Genomic DNA, 19,573 nt, shown 5'->3' on the forward strand with positions numbered 1-19,573 from the left:
ATTTAAACCTCTTTTGAGAGGGGGTGAAGTGGAGGGTTAGGGGAATGGCAATCCGGGTTAAATTCCGACCAAAAAAGAAACAAAACCAAAGTGGTGGCAGCAAAAAACGATGCAACTCGCGCCCGTCCAGAAAACAAAAGCTCATCATAAAGTGCTTTTTTTTCTTTTGTATGTTTTCGGAAGTTTTTTACTCTAACTTTTTCGACACAGTAAAAAAACGTTTTAAAATGATTTTTTTATTTACATTACAAATTGAGAGTTTTATTTGAAAAGGTCATTTGAACATAGGATATAGCCTTTAAAAAAATCTAGAAATCATCTAATTTTCTACAGTTGAGTTTTTTGCTTGTTGTTGCAAATTTTTCGTTTGTTTTGCTTGGCGTTGTTGCGCTTTCGCCGTTTTGGTCATCGTTTACTGGTTCAGTGATATCGTTGCTCACACATGCTGCTGTTGTTGCTGTTTTGTTCTCAATGAAGCCTGGGATGCTGGGAGAGATGTGATTATGATGTGTGTATGAGAGTTTTCTGCTTTTTTTTGGCCTGGCAGGTGGAAATTGAGCGAGAAAAATAACAGGATCAGAGCAGTGGCGTTTAACTTTTCCTGACATTGATTATCAAAAAAAATTACATAAATTAATTCAACTGAAATTTCTGTTATGGAAACCCGTAATTAAAATTCTTCAAAAATTTCAGCATTTTTTTGCTTTCATGGATACAAAAGCATGCCCAACATTTTTTAATTCGATGATTTTATTTTTCCCGTGGTTATTTTACGAAAAACTTTTCATCTCTCATTTTATGTTGATAAATTTTTATTTGCATTTATCTTGTTTAGTTTGTGTTTATCGTTTTCATTTTATCTTTTGCCTTTTAGGTTTATTTTTTATATTTTGCAGTCACTTTTGGTTATGGTTGTTTTTCACATTTTCACATCTAGAATGATACAATTAACATTTAAATTGTAAATAATCGTAAAGCCATAGTCTGGGACATTACAAAAATTGCTGCTTTTCTTTTCAAAAAACATAGGAAATGTTAGTAAAAAAAACACAGCCAAAGTTGAATCGAAAATAAAATTACATTTTCAAAATCATTGGCAAAATCTCTAAAAAAGTCAAACTTCCAAGTATAAAATTTTATTAAATTTTAAGATTTTTTTTCAATGCTTTTTAAGGTTAATTAGTAGGTTTAAAATGGATTTTTGACGATTTTATTAGATCGAAGCCCGCGTAGAAGTGGCGCTGGGTTGCAGTGGGTTGATTCGGTCAATACTCATTTTAATTCCAAAATAAATTATTCATTTATCATATTTAGGCCGACGCAAATAATTTTCAAAACAACAGTTCTGATGTATAATGCCTTTTACAAAAAAAAACATCCATTTACATGTTAAAACCGTGGTCTGTAATTCGATTTTTAAATTTTTAATTTTTATTACATGCACCTCAGCCAAACTTTCATTTTTTTTTTTAATTTTCGTCCCTCGACCGTCGTTAAAAGTGGAGAACAAATAAAAAATAAATTTAAAAATTTCAAACTTTGAGCATAATTTTCAGAGTTTTCAATAAAATGTAATACATAGCTTGAAAAATTATAGTTATATACCTATAATTATTGTTTCGTCCCATTTTTTTTTGGAGAAATTTCGAATGGTAAGGAGAGCCAAAACTTGAAATAAATATATAATTTTTGTATTTTCAAATTATAATTCTATAACCTTAAACACAACTAAACAAAACTTTTAGAAACAAAAGTTTTATATTTTGAAATATCTCAATTTTTCCATTAAACAATATTTTTATTGCCATGTTAATTCCAACACTTAGTTCAGTCCAACGCCTCTGTTAAATTATCATTCTTTCGGAGAATCCTGCTCCAAAAAAGTACAACTCCAAGCCGGCACGAAATGGGGGGGAATCAAAGCGGAAAAAGCGCTTTTACTCTGCAACTGTAATTGCTGGATAAACATCAACAAAAAATAACACCCATCACGGTCAAAGGGGGGTAGAACAAAAACGCTGAACTTAGCCAGGTGAACCGGACACCGGGAAAAAAACAACACGTTTGCTGTTAATTTATTCAGTGGGCTTTTAATTCCATGCATTTTTTTGTTGGGTAGAATGCTGTTACAAATGTTTGCCAAAATGACTAAGTTGTCATTTAAGGCAAACAGCATACAATGTAGATTGACAACTCATTCTTCACGTAGTGTCATATTACACAATCTCGAGCGCAGCTCGGAGGCGTTCGGTGGTCACGTGTCTTCCAAGGGCGAATCATATTCCAGAAAAAAAGAATATCTACATCTTAATACGAGTTGCATAGCAGGAAAATCGCCGCGATCTCGCACTTATCGCAAAACACTCTGAACAAACAATCAAAGAAGAACAAGAGGAACGTACAGGAAGCATTCCGGACATATGTAGCACACACTACAATTATGGCAGCAGCATAAATTTCCCAGCCCCCTCCGTCGATCCGATTAGTGATATTTAATGATTATTTCCTCTTTTGTGCGCGACGACGAGTATCGGATTCCGAGGGCCATAACGCCCCCTTATTTGTACTAGACGGCGCGCGCTGCAAGCGATTGTGTAAATTTTAATCATTTTCCCGGGACAGGCCCGGCACCCACCCCTCCGCGGTTCTTCTGATTATCGATGCCACGCGACCTTCAGGCGCACGTGGCCACCCGAGAGGAAACCACGTGTTGGCGCGCCCGCGCTCACATTTTGGGTAAATAAATACAATTATTAATTTTGATTTCTTCATTTCTTTTCCCGGGAAATCGGATACCACCAATTTTCCCGGAAAGAAAGGAAGGAAGTTGTTGAGTGGGCCAATTGGTGGTCGCACTTTTGTTTACAACCTGTCAAATGGTTTGTTTGGGCCGGCGGTTTTACAAACAAACCAGGGCAAACACAAATGTTCACATTTTTTTCAGTTTGTTTTCCTTCTGTGCAACAACTATTTTCGCATGCAACAGAATTCATGAATAACTGATAAAATGCTGGACTTGCATGTCAGTGTTTTTCCATTTGTTGTTTTTTTTCTGTAGTTGTTTTGTAGTCCAACGTGGTACATTTTTTACCCACGTGATCCAGAAAAGTGACACGTAAGCCGCCATTTACGCCGATTACACTCTTTTTGTGTACATGTGCCCACTCTCTTGCGCTCTTCAGCCGTTTAGTCCATAAATAAAATTTCATGAATTATTTGTTTGGCTTCCAGCACTGGTGTCCTTTGCGTTTGTTTTTTTGCATTGACTCCGTCTCTCACATCGTATCATCGTCCAGCGTCGTTTCCGGAGCGAAACCTTTTCCGAGGGTTTTTTTTCCTGTTCCGACCATTTGATCCGGAAGCCAAAGCCGAGCGAGATTCATTCAATCAAACTAATTGTGCAACACGCCTCTGACCTCTTCTCCGGGGGTGATGCTGTGAATCGTTGTGTCGTTGTGGAATCCGACTCATCCCCCGGGGGACGGATTTGAAAATGTAAACAAACTGCTACCCCGCCGTTTCAGGGCGCTTTATCTGTGAAGTCAGGTGCATACTGAACGCTAAACATTAGTCGATTTGGCGGGTTTGTTGTTTTTTATCTGTTGGTTGAATACTTTAAAATTTATGCTAAAAACAATTTTAGCCCATAAGATTGTTAAAAGGGTGGTTTTTTTCTAAAGACTGTTCCGATTAGCCAAAAAGCATGGAGATTTGACAAACCTATAAAAAATAGGGATTTCTTGTGTTTAGGAATTTCGTTCCTGCACGGAGAAAAATCAGTTCCCAAAATCGTGAACAAGTGATCATGATTGCATGGTACAATTGAAAAAAAATTGGACATTGAAATCCAAAAACAACAGTCTGAATTTAAACACTTTGTTCGTGATACCGAATTTGATGAACGCTTGTTCACGATTTTGGGAACTATTTTTTTCCGTGTGGATGTTCAGGGATAAAGACACTCTGGTCTTAAATGAGTTACGAAGAACTTTTTTTGTGAATTTCTATTCAGTGTGTTAAAAGCGTTTAAGAGCCACTTCAGCAACACTTTACACATTAATTAGTTAAGTACTTCCTCAATCACACTTCCACTCACTAGTACGAGCAGTATAATCTTCGTGAGACTGCCGAGCTCCTTCCCAACTCCAAATCCTTCCCAGCACTTTCCTCCCGATTACATCATCACGAACGCGTGCCCGGCCTTCGGTCCAGCGCCAAGATCTTCATCGCCGGTTGTAACGCCCCGTCAGTTTGCCGCGCACCACGTTCAAAAGTGGTGGATTAAAATCACCCCTCAAACAAGCAACTAGCAACTTTAAAAAACCGCCTCGATAAGCGACAAACCCGCTGCTGCTGCTCTTTTCGCTACCATCCCGAAATCCATTTAGATATGGTCAGCTCGATAAGATCTCAATCTCCCGGGTACTGCCACTTCTCTGCTGTCACATGTGACGTGAGACGCCCTGTCGGAACCGGTAGCACTGCGCCCAGAGTGTAGGCAATTATGCAAGAGTTGGCAACCCCTTGAACTTTTTACTCTCGATTGTTGTTGCAAAAGGGGTGATTTGAATTACGTTTGGTAGCTGAAAAGGTATCGAATATCCTATTAAAATGCAGCCTTTTTGTAACAAGTTAACTACGGGGGTTCCGAATCCGGGCAATGTTATTGTAAAGGGCGCAAATCGAGAATCCAAAGGGGTAATTTATCACGTTGAAGTGCGCAGAAACAACATGGTCCAGAATTATTGCCAGTGCTCCCTGTCAAATTAACAATTATTGGTCGGTGTGATGTGGAGGGAGTCGTCCTCAGCTGGATTCCGGCCGCTTACAGGGATCATTTATTCCAATTATTTCTAATCGAATTGCTTTCAATTTGTAGCACCACGTGTACAACGAGCCGTCTTTATTGCTAATTTATGCTGGGCGGTGGGGAGTGTGACAAACGCTGTCAAATTTGTATGAGCGTTGCGCCTTTCGTTAGGCAACAGTTCGAGCACACGTCAAACTTCTGTAACGATCCTGAGGAAACGAGTTTCGTAGCAAAAATGAGCATGCTATGTTACATCATGGTATGTAGATAAGATAAGGTAAGGCGGGAATTCCCAGCTGTCAAAATAGTTAGCTCGAAACCCGGATTTTATATGGAGATTTTCAGAAAAGTGAAAATTTGACCATTTTCCGGTTCAGTTTGGCATGCTTAACAACACCACAGAAAAAAATCCGGTGAAATTTGCCCGGAAAATGGTCAAATTTTCACTTTTCTGAAAATCTCCATATAAGGCTTTCTAGTCAGAAATTTACCAACACATTCAAAGTATGTTTACATTACAGCTGGACGTTTGTTTGCATCAGGTTTCCTATCTCTTTCTAGCAAAAGTTTTTTGTCAGGCGACTTCTAGCTGGGTTTTTTGACTCACCGCCCGATATGTCAGCAAACATATTTCGCAGGGCTGTGACAGCTCGAGCTCGGTCTTTGTTTGCATCAGGACACTTTGACGAAGAGTTCGTCATTTTTGGGTTAAACTATATTTTTTTCACTGGGGCTAGAAAGCCTTATAAAATCCGGGTTTCGTGCTAACAAACTATTTTGACAGCTTGAAAACTCGCCATACCTTACTAATCTACATACCTTGATGTTACATTTCAAACTGACGTCAAAATGTTGTAACGAAACCAAAAAAAAAAGTCGAAACTGTTCAACGACCTTTCCGAAGCTAGATAAAAAAAACCTCTGATGACATCACCAAGGTTAGATCGTAATCCACCAACTGTTACCATTTTTATCCCAGTTATTGCACCTTGACTGCGGCGTATGCTCGCACACACAAAGGATGGCAAGATTAGAACCCAATTTATTATCCCTCTCTCACTCCAAACACTGACTAACTACCAAGCAAGTCGTCGTTATCCTTTTTCGGTCCTGCCACTTGAATTGAATATTTTGACCCGGGATGATACCCGGGGATTGTCTGGTCGGTGGCGGCGAGGGTCGACCATCTACCTCCTCAGGCATAATTTTGGCAAGATTTTTAAGACCAACAAGCGCGTTATCCGGCCGGATTTGGAGCGGCGATCCGGCCTAATAGATATCCCGCCAGTTCCTTTTGGAAAGCAGCGAGGGTGTCGTCGAGTGGGCTTTAGGATAGGTTAGGGATCTTCCACCCGGAGTTACAACCCACAGGGATGAACCCGGGTTAGGCTGGGATGATGCATGTGTTACGTCGTAATCTGTTATTTGAATTTAATTGATTTACAGATGTGCGGATTTTTGTTCTGTTTTGGTAAAGGGATAATGGGAGGATTGGAAATAATTTGGAGGATTTTGGGAGATTACGAGAACATGACAAAGTACAATAACTTGCCATAGATCATGTTTGGTAAATCTTAGTTTTTTTTTATTTCAAAATAGTTAATTCTTAATAGATTCAAGATTACTTATTTTAAATAAATTAGATTAGATTCACAAAAATGTTTCAATGATAAAAATATCAAAATATTAAATATTTTAAATTTTAATATTTAAAGTTAACCCTATCCAAAATGTGTCATTTTTTAAAAGTTGTATTTTGTACAAAATGCACTGAAAACTAAAAATATTTTATTTTGTATTCAACATTTCGTAGGTCAACAGTATTGCAAACTAGGTGTTTCAAATATTTTATTAAATGAAAAATAATTAAATAATGATGATCGTTGTGGTTTGTTCTTGTATGTTGAGATCGAGGTTGAGATGAAAATAAGGTAAACCGATTTATACCCATTCTAACTTTCAATTATTCTTTTGAAACCAACTTGATTCAGATCATGCCATATTGCAGGTACTTCATCAAACTCACTTGAAATTTTCACCACTTGTCGCATCATAAATCGAAAATAATGAACTACCCTTACACGAAAATTGCATTCTAATCAAAACAACCATTGTAGTTGCACAAACCCTCCAAAAACCCGCGCCCCTCGAGTGCCCTTTCGCAACTCCCAAAAACTAACAAAACGTATCAAATGAGGCGTTAATTTTTGATTTGATTCACTTGTTTCCTTCGCGTTCGGAACAACTGTCAAGCCACAACACACTGACTGCACTGCTCGGCGTTGTTGCCATATGGTTTGTTTTGGTCCCGAAAGGAGAGTGAAATGTCAAATTTAAAATAGGGTGCATCGAATGAATTACGGCACGCACTGCTAACGAACCTCCAAATGGCCTACTCTGCCGGAGAGAGGGGCGGAAGGAGAAATGTCATGATGAACTTGGGTCGTTTGGCCCTTTTGCGAGCAAGAGGTGCAGAATGGCCTTAATTGATTATGTTTTTTTGTTGCTTCTGTGTCCCACAGTGTCACTGTACCGCGACTGGACAAATAATCTTTGGGTTGTTTGCGAAAGGATATCCCCGTTTGCTTGGACAAGTAAAGTTGTTAGCTTTTATGGCCACATTGTCCGAATCGGATTGAATCACGGGATTTATGGCAGGTCCCGGCAAATAAAAGAGCAAAAGGCAGAGGGGGAACGTTCGGAATCGGCATCGATACCCTACCCCTAGCTGCTGCTTGTCCAAGTCGATCTACTCTCTTCCGTCAGGGTGGTGGTAAATTGCTTAGGAAAGTGTAAATAATTTACTCGATCGGAAATGTTTATGGACATGAGCTTAGAAGTTCATTAAATATTAAGAGGGGCACACCGTGCAAGGTTGAAGGAAGAATGCAGTTGCAACCCTTTCGGAACTTTGGAATGCCGTTCCGGAAAGGGGTGGTTTAGCTCTTTTCAGTGTATTTGGCACACACGGTAGATGCTAAATTAATCGAGTTAAAGCAATCGATACGGTGTAAGTCTGCGAACAATCGCAAAGTCCGTGGGTTTATTGTTGACCTCGACTGCTAAACCCACCGTGTGGCATCCCAATAAAAACTGTCTTTATTGCAGTGCAGTATGTTGCAATTTAACCAGTTATTTTACGGACTTTCTTCAATTATTCACACCTCGTATGGTGTGGCCAGGTCCAGGTTGGTTCGGATATCGCACCGGTGACAGTTTTATGCGGACTTACCTGTTTCGTAACGGAATCGATGAGCCGCACAAAGATGTCCTGCTCCTGGCGGGCACCTGTAAGAGAAAGAGGGAAAAATTTCTTTAAAATTGCCACTTAGTCGAGGTTAGGATCGTTTGCAAATTCAATATCCAGAACAAAAACTATTAAACCTATTGCATCTGCCGGCTGTGCCGGCTCCTCCAAAGAGAGAGATTTAACACTTTCGATAAATAATTGAAAACGGCTAGAGTGGCCAGCCCCTTGGAGCGACCGCACAAGGAACAACAATCACAACACACTTAATTTTAATTGGATAAATTAAGAAGATAAAAAAGTTGGCCTTCTCTGCGAAGCAGAGTCTTGTGCGTCGTCTAAGCTACCAACCAAACTGAAAAGTGAAAGTGTGGCTTGGTCGGTGGCCCCTGTGGGATCTGGGGAGTTCCGAACCCAACGTCCCCGAAATCTTATTTGTCTAATGTCCCCCTCTCCTAAGCGCTTGGCCACAGGACGTAAGAGACCTGCAGGGCAAGACAAAAGAAAACGGCCTCAAACGCAACAACAAACACGACGATTATTAAATTTTCCTTTGGACGCGTATGAGGCATGGCCATCGGACGGTAGCGGGTTCCTTGGTCCACAAGATACGGCGAATGGTCGCAAAGTTGGGTGCACTTTGGGGATGAGGGTAGGGTGAAAAGTTCTTTCAGTTGGGAGATAACTTTGACCATACAGTGGATAGGGTATGTCTTCTTGACCAAAACGATACAGAGCAAGATTAGCTGGAACACTTTGCGACCCATAGAGGCATTGGTTAAGATTTTGACAGTCAAAATTGTAGTTTGCTTCTAGTAAAGGAAACAAAGCAAAAATTTATTAGCGCAGATACACAAATTATTTTTTTTTAGATTTTTTAAACATAGCATAGCATTGGCGAATAAATTGATTTTTTTTTAACAACCCTGAAACTAAAATTACCAAAATTATATTTAATGTTGAAATTACTTTTAACTTTCAAATCGATTCACGACTCTCAATTTTATTTAATCCAATATTTTCATTTTGGTTTCCTGACACAAACTGTAACTCAGAAAAAAAAAAATAAACAGCATTTTCAAATTATTCAAGGCGCAAAATTGCTCAAACACTACATTGCAGAGTTTTTTTTAATGGGTCCTATAAACATATAAAACACAATTTATAAAAACTCTAGATTTAAAGATTTCGAAAGAAAGGACATTTTAAATCAACAAATTACCACAAAAATGTATTTTTTTTCATATTTGGAAAAACAGGGTCACATTCATATGTTTTCAATTATTTCTAATGTTTTTTTTTATTTTGCTTTAAAAGCGTGCAAATTAACAAAGATTATGTTTATCGAGTTACGGACTATTTCTATGGTCTAAAAGATATCACCAAAATAACCGTTGATTCCGAGTATGAATAATTTTTTTCCTTTTTTATCATGAGATTTGTGATACTGAAAATTCATTTAAATAGCATGGTAACTTTTTCATAAAACAAATAGCTTAATATATAAAGTCAATTTTAATAACTGCTATTTTTCAGCATGAACTCCCGAAGTTTTTTCGTCAACATAATTAAATTTTAAGTAATCTCCGACCAAATAATACCAAAGGTAAAAAAACTGCTCCATGGATTCATTTGAAGATCGGAATATTCAATTTCATGAAATTTACTCTCAAAATATTAGCTATTAGTTTAAATTAACTAAACTTAATTATTACAAGGCTTAAAGAAAATGTGTAGTTATTGGTATTTATTTTCAACATGTTTAGGTGAGTCAATTTCAGAAATCTCAAATTTGAGTTAAAAAACAGTTTTAACATAGTTAACTAAATTTAAATAAAAGATTGTTCAACCGTGTTAAAAAAGGTTGTGATTATTAGTTTGGGGCTGCAAAACATGTGAGATTTTTCATTCAAACTTTCAAACTTTCAGTATTTTGATTTTTTTATTCATATCTGTATGGAATTCACATGTGCATTTTCATCTCTTTTTACAAAGTAAAGAATTTAAATGTGAAAAAGAGCATTTTTTGCTGCTCGAAAAAAATCCATTTCACTCTTCAGAAATAATTGGATATTAAAATAGTATAAAGGAAGTATTAGATTATGACAAACAAAAAAAACAAACTCGCACTTTTTGACAGTTCGCCAGCTTTGTTTGTTTGCAGAAACGTCAGCCTGCATACATTTTGCTTTGTTTGCAAGTTTGCCGCAAAAAAGTTTGCGAGTTTGGCAAACTGTCAAACACGAAAAAGTGCGAGTTTGTTAGTCATAGTCTAATACCTCCTTAAGATAATCTCGATTGTTGAGGTTTTCTTGAGATTTCTTTCGAGATCCACGATGAAACTGACCAAAGGATATGTAATACTGTAGAGATTTTTGTCTTGAAAAATTGTTTAGTAGCCAGAATAATGTTAAATTCAACATTGGAATTTTCTTATTTAGCAAAACTTTTGGGAAAAGAAACTAAGATTTTTGGTCAGAATTGATTGATTCCTTAAAAAATTAAACAAATGCAAATCAATCTCAAAAGTTTTCATTTCTGATTATTTTGATTTTATAAAAAAAAGTTTTCGATGATTAAGTGGGGTCCAAAAGAGTTAAGTTCTAAACAATGCCGGAAGAAAAATTGCCTCCCGTTTTTCGGGCCCTAAGAGTGACCACACGAAAGGAGCAGCAAACCCACCGCAGGGGTAATTATTTTGGTGTGATTTATTACGAAAATATCGCCCATCTTTTCCCCCAAATCCAACCACCATCGGCGACCATGTGCTTCACAACAAAATATGCCCATAATGCTGGGTTATTAAACTTTAATTTTAGTGGACATTGGTGAGCACAAAAGGGAGCCCCTATCTCTGGAAGGGGTTGGATTTTATTTTAAAATTTATCGCCAACTGGACGCTGGGTTGAGCAAAATAAAGAGACACTTTTTGTTTTGAGGACTCTCTCCGGTTCTCGACTGGTGCAGTTGGATGGGCGATGCATTGGACGATACACCAGACATTGTGAGCGGTATTCATTGGGGACTTTTTAAAGTGCTATAATTTTCATAATCTCACATTATAAGCTGGTCGCACACGTGTGTGCATGTGTATGTGTGTGGCGAGTTGGTTGCTCCAGGTTTAGTGTCGCAATGTCCAGAAAGTGTCCAACACTGGACTGCGAAGAGGCCTTAAGTTGGCTTTAAGCATGTCATTAGTGCTAGATTTGCAGCAAAATTATGCAACTGCATGTATGTCAGATTTTTTTTACCCTGAGAAAAGTGTTGCCGACAAAACACAGCTTCCACCGTGAAACTGGATGATTTGAGCAGTTTGCACATGGTAATCCATCACAAATATGCAAATTTAACTGCTTTGCATTAGCACACTTGAAGCTGAGGACGAAAACTTGGTGCTTGCTTGGTACTGTGACATAAACTCACAGTACATTCATACATACACCTTATTTGCATAAATTATGCAAGACAAACCGGGTTGATAATTAAAACTTTTTGCACGGTTACCTTTCTGAGTATTGTTAGAGTACAACCTTTGCTGATTTTCTAATAATAAATTACTATTACTTTTATTATTATTTTAACTTATTGGACAACATTTAGTTGTTTAAATGTTGAATTTTAAATTTCAAAATAAAAGAAGTACAAGATAATCAAGATACAAAAACTTACCGTTTGCGTATAACAGTTGTAACCGGTACTGGATTCCGTTGTTAGTCTTTTGTCCATCCGATTCCTGTAGAAATGAGAAAAATAACAATCGTTAACATCAACTCAAATTCCCCAACATTTGAAACCACCATGCGACTCCACCAACACTAAAGCTGCTAAAGTCGCCGTTGGTTCTTCCACTCGCTACCTGGTCCTTCTCGATGAACCCGATGAAGGCCGTCCGCTCGATCTCGATGGGCTGGCCGGCCCGGTCGTACAGCGCCACCACAAAGTGGAAAAAGTTGGACTTTCTCAGGTTGCTCGGCGGCTGCTTCTCAAAGTGGGCCCGCCCGATGCCCAAGCTGCAAGAGAAACCAGAAGAATCAGATTAGCGCGGATGGGGGGTGGACATTCATTGATAGACTTTAATTGAGCCCCAAAAAGTGCACACGTCGTAAAATGTTATTGGACGAAATCGGCGAAGGCCTGCGGCGTTCGATTCAGCCGGTGGCCAAAACCGTTTCCACCAGCGATGGTTCGGCAGTGTTGCCAGCTTAAAATTATGTATCGGCGATATTCTAAAGGTGGTCCCCGGGGAGTACCTCGACACACTGGCAACAGCACGGAACTGTCTGCGAGATTGTCCCCGCCACCGTTGCGTTGTTGTTCCGGGGGCTCGAATCGGGTTGCAACGGATGGCCGCATATTAAATTCATGGCACTGCTGCAACCGGCCACTGTACCCTTTATCGACGGACAATTATAGCCGTTTAAGATAGTCGCAGTCGCAGTCGAAAACGGCACACTGCTATTGGAACAGATGAGTGCCTCGAAGCGTTCGACCGTTTGGAATATGGACGACCACCTCCGGCGAACCTAATCCGATAAGAAGGCCATCTCGAAAACGCAGTGCAATTCGAGCCCCGGACTCAAGGTCGAAGTCTGCGACGACGACGACCAAGAGCGAGCGATATTAGACGGTGCTGGAAATGGTGGTTCAGAACATACTACTGACAGCGTGACGTCATCGGGCCTTCTGGTCGGACTGTTGGGCGGCCACATGGCCACCACAGCGCAGGAACGCAGTCCGCAGACGAGCGATGGCCTACATTTATTATAAATGGTGTGCGTGTGTTATCTCTTAAATTGGTGGTCAGCAGTTCACTGTTGGGCTATCGGAAGGAATGCTGCGTCGTCGAGGACGGAACTTGATCTGTTAAATGCTCTGCGTGGATTGGAGAACGAATGTTGTGGTAGGTGTTGATGGTTGTTCAGAACAAAAAGCTAGCTTTACAAAGTTGTTGTTCTTACAAATGGATGATATTTATAGAATTGATTACTTCAACTGAGGCAATTTTAATTGTCATTATGGGTGTCATGTTTTTCAAACAGTTTAACGTCCAATAAACCACTTTCAATTGGCCCCTAGACAGACACAAATCATGTTTCATGCAATGATATGTTCGCCTCATTAGCCTCGATTTTAATTAGTGCCCGCGAGTTGCGATTTTAATTTCCCTCAAATGCCCCATCCAAATCCACCAGTTTGACCAGGTAGTGGATGATAGTTGTGTACAACCAAATCAAATCACGTGCCACCCAAATTCGCGCTAATTCAACCCGTTCCCACAGTTTCGAAACTCAATCGGCACCAGCTGTCAATCGTGGCGCCAATTAATGTCGCGAAACGCGCATCACTTTAACCGAATTACGACGACCCGCGCGCGGCTGGCCACACTGCCCCGTTGGGTCGAATCGGATTTCGGATTTGATTAGTTTCAAGCCGAGAGAGAGCGCAGCTCGTACATCACTTCAAACGAGTTCGGTTTGCAGCCTCGTTGAACTCTTTGAAGTCAACAATACCCCGGTGAGCAATTAGGATCCGAAACCCTTTTTGTGGGACTCTCCGTAAGACGGACGGAGTCGACTGCTACTCCCTGAAGATTGATTTCTTCGAGTAGATCCCACATTGGGAGTACCGAGACTGAGTTTGCCTCTATAATTGAATTATTCAAAGGGGACCCTCCCTCTGGTTGCAGAAACGCACAGAAAAAAAACTTGAATTTTACATACCACAGCATCACATGCAATGCCACGTTAAGTTGTAGCTGTGCAGTGCTGCCAGCGTTTGAATGCTTTATGACTTTTTGTTATTTTTAGGCCAAGATTCAAGCCAAGTAAACAAAGTTGGATCTATCTCGGAATGGTCAACCCTTTCTGCTCAATTTCCAGCTTCCAATCGTAACAAGTCCAGTTTCAGGCATACATTATTAAGGTCCTGAGGTTGGATTTGTCTAAATCGAGTGTCTAGCACACACAATTTATCAAACAATAAATTTGATTAGTAACCAATTAAATTTGAACAAGCAGGCAGGCAGCAGCAGCACCCAATCTGGGTGTCCACATTGTAAGGCCTGTAGTCGGACTAGGTCTACGGGCAAAAGTGTGTTTTCGTCGGAAGGACAAACACAGAGTTGTCCCCCAAAAATGGTGTGCAACGACCAACGTGGACCAACACTCATATTTTGTTTATTACGGTTATAATTTCATACTTGGCCGTTATTGGCACCCTCCAGGTCGTTCTGCTATCACCCGGTCGTATATAGCACGCCGGGGCCTATCTCTCTGGCCCCAGTTCCGGAAGCTCTGACCAACTGCGCTGCACAATCCAGGAGCCATCGTGTGCTCCAATTTATGCATTCGACGCCGCAAGGATATTATCAATATTTCGATGAAATTTTATTGGAATACGTTTTGAATAAATTTGTACTGTTTTGCATTTTAATGTTTCGTTGCGGCGACGGAACCGGAACGATTCTTCGGCCCGGGGAAGGTGCAGAAGGACGACATGACACGGTTCATGGCCGGATGCAAGTGCTGCTGCAATTGGAGGTGTGATACGATGCCGGTTGCGCCGCAGGCTGCCCGGACAGCTGTGCTGCCGGTTCGCACATGTGTTCAAATTCAAGAACTAATTTTGTTGCGGTTTGAAGTGTTGGTTAGAGAGTCGGACAGCTGGAAATTTTGTGGATTGTGTAAATACGATAGTGCAGTTTGACGCGGAAGTCGTGTAAATCTATGATCTGAATCGTAATCATCTTTGAACTAAATAAAAAATTAAAGGGTTGTTGTAATAAAACATATTTAAGAAATCATTTTTAAATTCAGTGATGGAATAATCATCATCAAAAGAAAATCATTGGACGTTCATCAAGAGAAAAAAAATCCGAAGGGAGCTTGGCTCTCCTCTCTCGCGCACGAAAGATCGGTATAAGTAATCTAAAAAAATCATCATCTTGATTATTCGGCGGAATATCTTTTCCACTACTACACTAGCAAGTGTAACGTCACACGTCGTAAAACGACCTCTCACATTTTGTAGATGGGAAATGTGTGTGAACAAAGTGGAATACATATTTTTAAGTGGTGCTGACAAGGAAATTCACAAAAAATCATCAGCAGATTGATTTTCTTGGAGAAGTTCGGGAGCGATTTTGTTTTCCGTGATTTGCCTCCTATCTCTTTCGCGGGTGAAGAAAGTTCGCGAGCGAAATTGATTTTTTGTGATTATTCCATCCCTGTTTAAATTCTTTGAAAACGAATTTGTTTTTTTTTTAATTTTATTTTGCAACTGCATATTTACCAGTAAATTCAAAATATCCTTTTCCGGTCAAATTTACCCAGAATGTTGTGAGAAAAACCTTGCAGACACTATCATTCGAAGATCCATTATCCAAAGGTCCCCTAAAAAACATCGCAAAATCGAACCACGGAAAATTGGTCTTTCTTTTTCAAATAACTGAAATTCGTGTTGTTCAAATAAATATTATTTGTTTGTTACAAAAGAAATGAATGAAAAAAAATGTTCTAATTGAAAAAAATGTCCTGGGTTTTTTTTTTCAGATTCGAAAAGTACATTCAATTTCCCATAAAATGACATGTATCACGATTTTTGACAGTTGAGTAACAGGAAATGGCAGCGATTTTGAAACTCTGGTTTAAACTTTTTTTTCAAATGCGTTTTTTTTGGAATTTTGAGTACGCCATCAAATCAGGCGTCCAATTTTACACAAAAGTCCCTTTGACACCAATTTTCAATCTCTTCACTGTCTTAGTAAAAATCGAGAAAAATGCAAGGGATCGTACCGCCCTATCGTCACGAGATATCGAAAATTTGGACCTCGGATTCATGATAAAGGACCAAAATTACCCCTTAGAGCAAAGTTTTACGAAATTCGAAGAGGGGTCGGGGCAACTGCTGTGTGAGATGGCGGAGAATGACTCATAAATATTTTGCTTTTGTTGTATTGCTCTTTTTATATTCTAAGATTATTTTAGAGCATGTTTGGTAAAGTGTTGTTCATTCTCACTTATGGTTTCCGATATTTGCTGATTTTTCAACTAAAAAATCAAAATCAAATTATTCGCTCTACAGCATTGCCATGGCGTTCTCGATTGCGAGATTCCTACTCGAAACTAGGTGTCCGAAGGCTTGATTGTTGAGGCAATTGCAAACCTCTTTTTACACCTTAGCTTCCATCCACCCCGGGATTCGAACTGACGACCTTTGGATTGTGAGTCCAACTGCCTACCAGCGACTCCACCGAGGCAGGAGCCAGGGAGACGACTCCTACATCTGGACTGAGCTAACGACCTTACCTCTAGGTTAGACCGGGACCAACATTTACTTCCCTGTCCGACGGAAGGCGTGATCAGACAAACCTCGTCTCAAAATTTGCCACCGGGACCGTCTGGGATCGAACCCAGGCCGACTGGGTGAGAGGCAACCACACTTGCACCTACACCACGGTTCCCGGCAACTATGTGTGCGAAAAATCTTCATAATACGAGTTTTATTATTCAGCAATATTTTGCTTCACAAGATTTTGAAACACTTTCCCATGTTCTGTGCACCCTGCTATAGAGGAAATTGGAGATATTTGATACCGTAATCTGGGGTGAATCGGGAACAGCAGTTTTTAGAGCACTTTAAGCTTTTAAATTTGGAAATGGATGTACAAATTTTGTTGGCCTGAGTCTGTTCTAACCGAAACCAACCAGAAAAATCAAAATACTGTGCTCCAACATGGTTAAAACTGCTGTCCCAAATCGCCCCATGTGTCCCGATTAGAGAGTGACGATTCTCGAGATTTTCAATTTCCTGGGAATCGAGAGTTAAACTTGACAATTTCCCGGGAATTCCCGGGACCCGGGAGTTTTTTTTTTACTACGCCAACAGTGTCACAAATTTAAAATGAAAAGTACCGTAAACTGGGGTCAATCGGGACACATGGGGCGAATTGGGACAGCAGTTTTAACCATGTAGGAGCACAATATTTTGATTTTTCTGGTTGGTTTCGGTTAGAACAGACTCAGGCCAACAAAATGTGTACATCCATTTCCAAATTTAAAAGCTTTAAGTGCTCTAAAAACTGCTGTCCCTATTCAGACTGTAGTCCCGATTCACCCCAGATTACGGTAATAAATGTGTTTCTTTTAAATGAATTCAGTTACTGTTAATTCATACTAATTCTATGAAACGTTAATTTGAACAGCCTCATTGTTTTGAGGAACTCGAGGAACTATATAAAATTTTTGATTATTTTTTTTTTCTGAATCTGCAAAAACTAAATCGTTTCTTGATTTTTTTAAGACTCAAAATTGTAGTTTAAAATATTTACGCACTGTTTGATTTTTCAAAAGGTTCACAAACTTGTAATTAGATTATTGTAAAAAAATAACTAATATAGCTTATATATAATTTCCCACTATCGGGAATTTTGCATTATGATAAACAACGACTCAAAACAACAAATTAAATTGTTTTTTAAATTTTTTAGTTCAACATTAAATATTCATTGAAAAAATATTTACAGTTATCAGGAAAACCAAAATGTTCACAAAAAACTAGATTGAATTGCTATGCTCAAGATAAGATATGGAAATTGAACTTAACTTGAAAAAGCTTTTCCCTTTTACAAATAATTAGAAAAATAATATTTGAAAATAAAACATTTGATTTCATACCTGGGGTGTAACTGCTAAATAATTTTTAAGGTAAATATTTGGGTCCACCTTTTTTTGGCTTCTCTAAATTATAGTATTGGAATTATTGACAAGTTAAAATTTACACTTTCTGAATAAGAAGATTAGAGAAACATTGGTTTATTCGAACTTGAACATCGAACATTGGACATTCAATGTTCTAAACAATTTTGAATTTTTTAAATGTTTTTTTTTTCTGATTAGTTCACATAATTTTGCTTCGATATTTATAAGTTTAAATTTCCCGGGAGTCTCGACCGAATTTCCCGGGAATCGAGAGGTCCAAAAATGGTCAATTTCCCGGGAATACCCGCTCGTCACCCTCTATTCCCGACTAACCCCAGTTTACGGTATTTATTTTCTCAAATTTCTTTCAATTTACTTGATTTTTTTTATTTATTCCACTATTATTTTGAAGATTATTTATCAATTGAAAATAATATCCAAATATTATGAACCAAATTGAAGCTCAAAGGCACCCTATTTATCACGGACCCAGCACGTATTGCCCAACCTGTCACCAAATTGACAAGTTAATTAATCCTAACCTCAATTACTGTGCGTGTATGTGTCACAAATCGGTCACGGCTGGACTACAGTCATATCTTCATGATACGTTACGTCACATCACTAACATTAGTCCATTCACTCTCACACCGCCACGACCGATAATTAAAACCTAATTAGCAGGCATAATAAATAAGCCCAAATTTGGGAACCTCACGAAGCACCATGAACAAGCAAGTGATTCCCAAATATCCTTTCCGGGACTTTTGTTTCACTTTCATTATTCTTTTTATTCGTACTTCTCGCAAGAGAGAGACAGAGTCATCCTACTTTTTGTTGATCACACTTGACGAACACACGAGGACATAATCATAATTACGTGTCTCTCGCCCCACGCATTTGCCCGATGGTTTCCAAACTGATAAAAGGACACATATGCTATTATGAGGATATTGAAGGTTGGGTCTCATTCCCCCACCTCGATGTCGGTCACAAATTCGACGAAAATCGTCTCGACAGGTTTAATGACGGTTCGATGGTTCACGTGAGTGCGACCATTATGTGACAAACTGTTGATTCTGCGATCGGACTGATTAGCTTTTATGGTATGTTGGAAGGGTTCTTCAAGTTTTGTGACTTTTTATGGAAATCGATCTTCATTTGTATTAGATTTGTTGTACAGATTAAAAATATGTTAGAATTTAAAATTTATTTGAATAAAATCCCAATTAAGAATTCAACGATGACCAAATTCCCAACCAAAAGTGGCCAATTGATTTTCAAGCATCATTAACTCCTCCCCCTCGTTGATTTCCGAATGTTGCTGGAAGGATCTGATTTTCTGCCACATCATTATGCACCCGGAAGAGCAAAATTGATCCCAACTCGAGTGGAATGAGGACCCCCCCCCCCCTCCCAGTACCAATCCCTCCGGACATACACCTGTCGGGTCCACCCCCAAATCGGCCATGAATGCGTAGCCGGAATGCTGTCCGTCCGTTCCATTCAAGCCCAATCAACACCCTCACTCTCTCTTTGATGGTTGCCAATTTATGTTTGCTTACCGAGGTTGACCACCACTGTTGGGAGCATCAGCAGCTCAAACGAGCGCCCGCTTTATAAACATTAATTGAATTGAATTTTAACCACATGATTATGTGGCGTTCGGTTCCGGAACATCGAACCTTTTGGCCACCACCTCGGTTCAACTGCAGCTCAACTGCGTGGTGAAATGTTAATCGTTTGATATCGAGAGCAGCAGACTGGCTCATATCAGCATCGTCATTAGTCTCTCTCTCGATACGGTTCTGAATTGAG

The 19,573-nt window shown here is 39.3% G+C and overlaps 1 protein-coding gene across 1 annotated transcript in view; it reads right to left on the minus strand.

Moving 5' to 3' along the window:
- LOC6042374 (transcription factor collier) overlaps positions 1-19,573 on the minus strand; it is a 75,864-nt gene that overhangs the window by 47,123 nt on the left and 9,168 nt on the right. Inside the window, exons 2-4 of the mRNA XM_038257492.1 lie at positions 11,914-12,067; positions 11,727-11,790; positions 8,043-8,098 (exon numbers count right to left, since the gene is read on the minus strand). Of these exons, the coding sequence (XP_038113420.1) occupies positions 8,043-8,098; positions 11,727-11,790; positions 11,914-12,067 (274 nt within the window). The remainder of the gene's footprint in view (positions 1-8,042; positions 8,099-11,726; positions 11,791-11,913; positions 12,068-19,573) is intronic.

This window comes from Culex quinquefasciatus, chromosome 2, assembly GCF_015732765.1.
Source record: "Culex quinquefasciatus strain JHB chromosome 2, VPISU_Cqui_1.0_pri_paternal, whole genome shotgun sequence".
Lineage (NCBI taxonomy): Eukaryota > Metazoa > Arthropoda > Insecta > Diptera > Culicidae > Culex > Culex quinquefasciatus.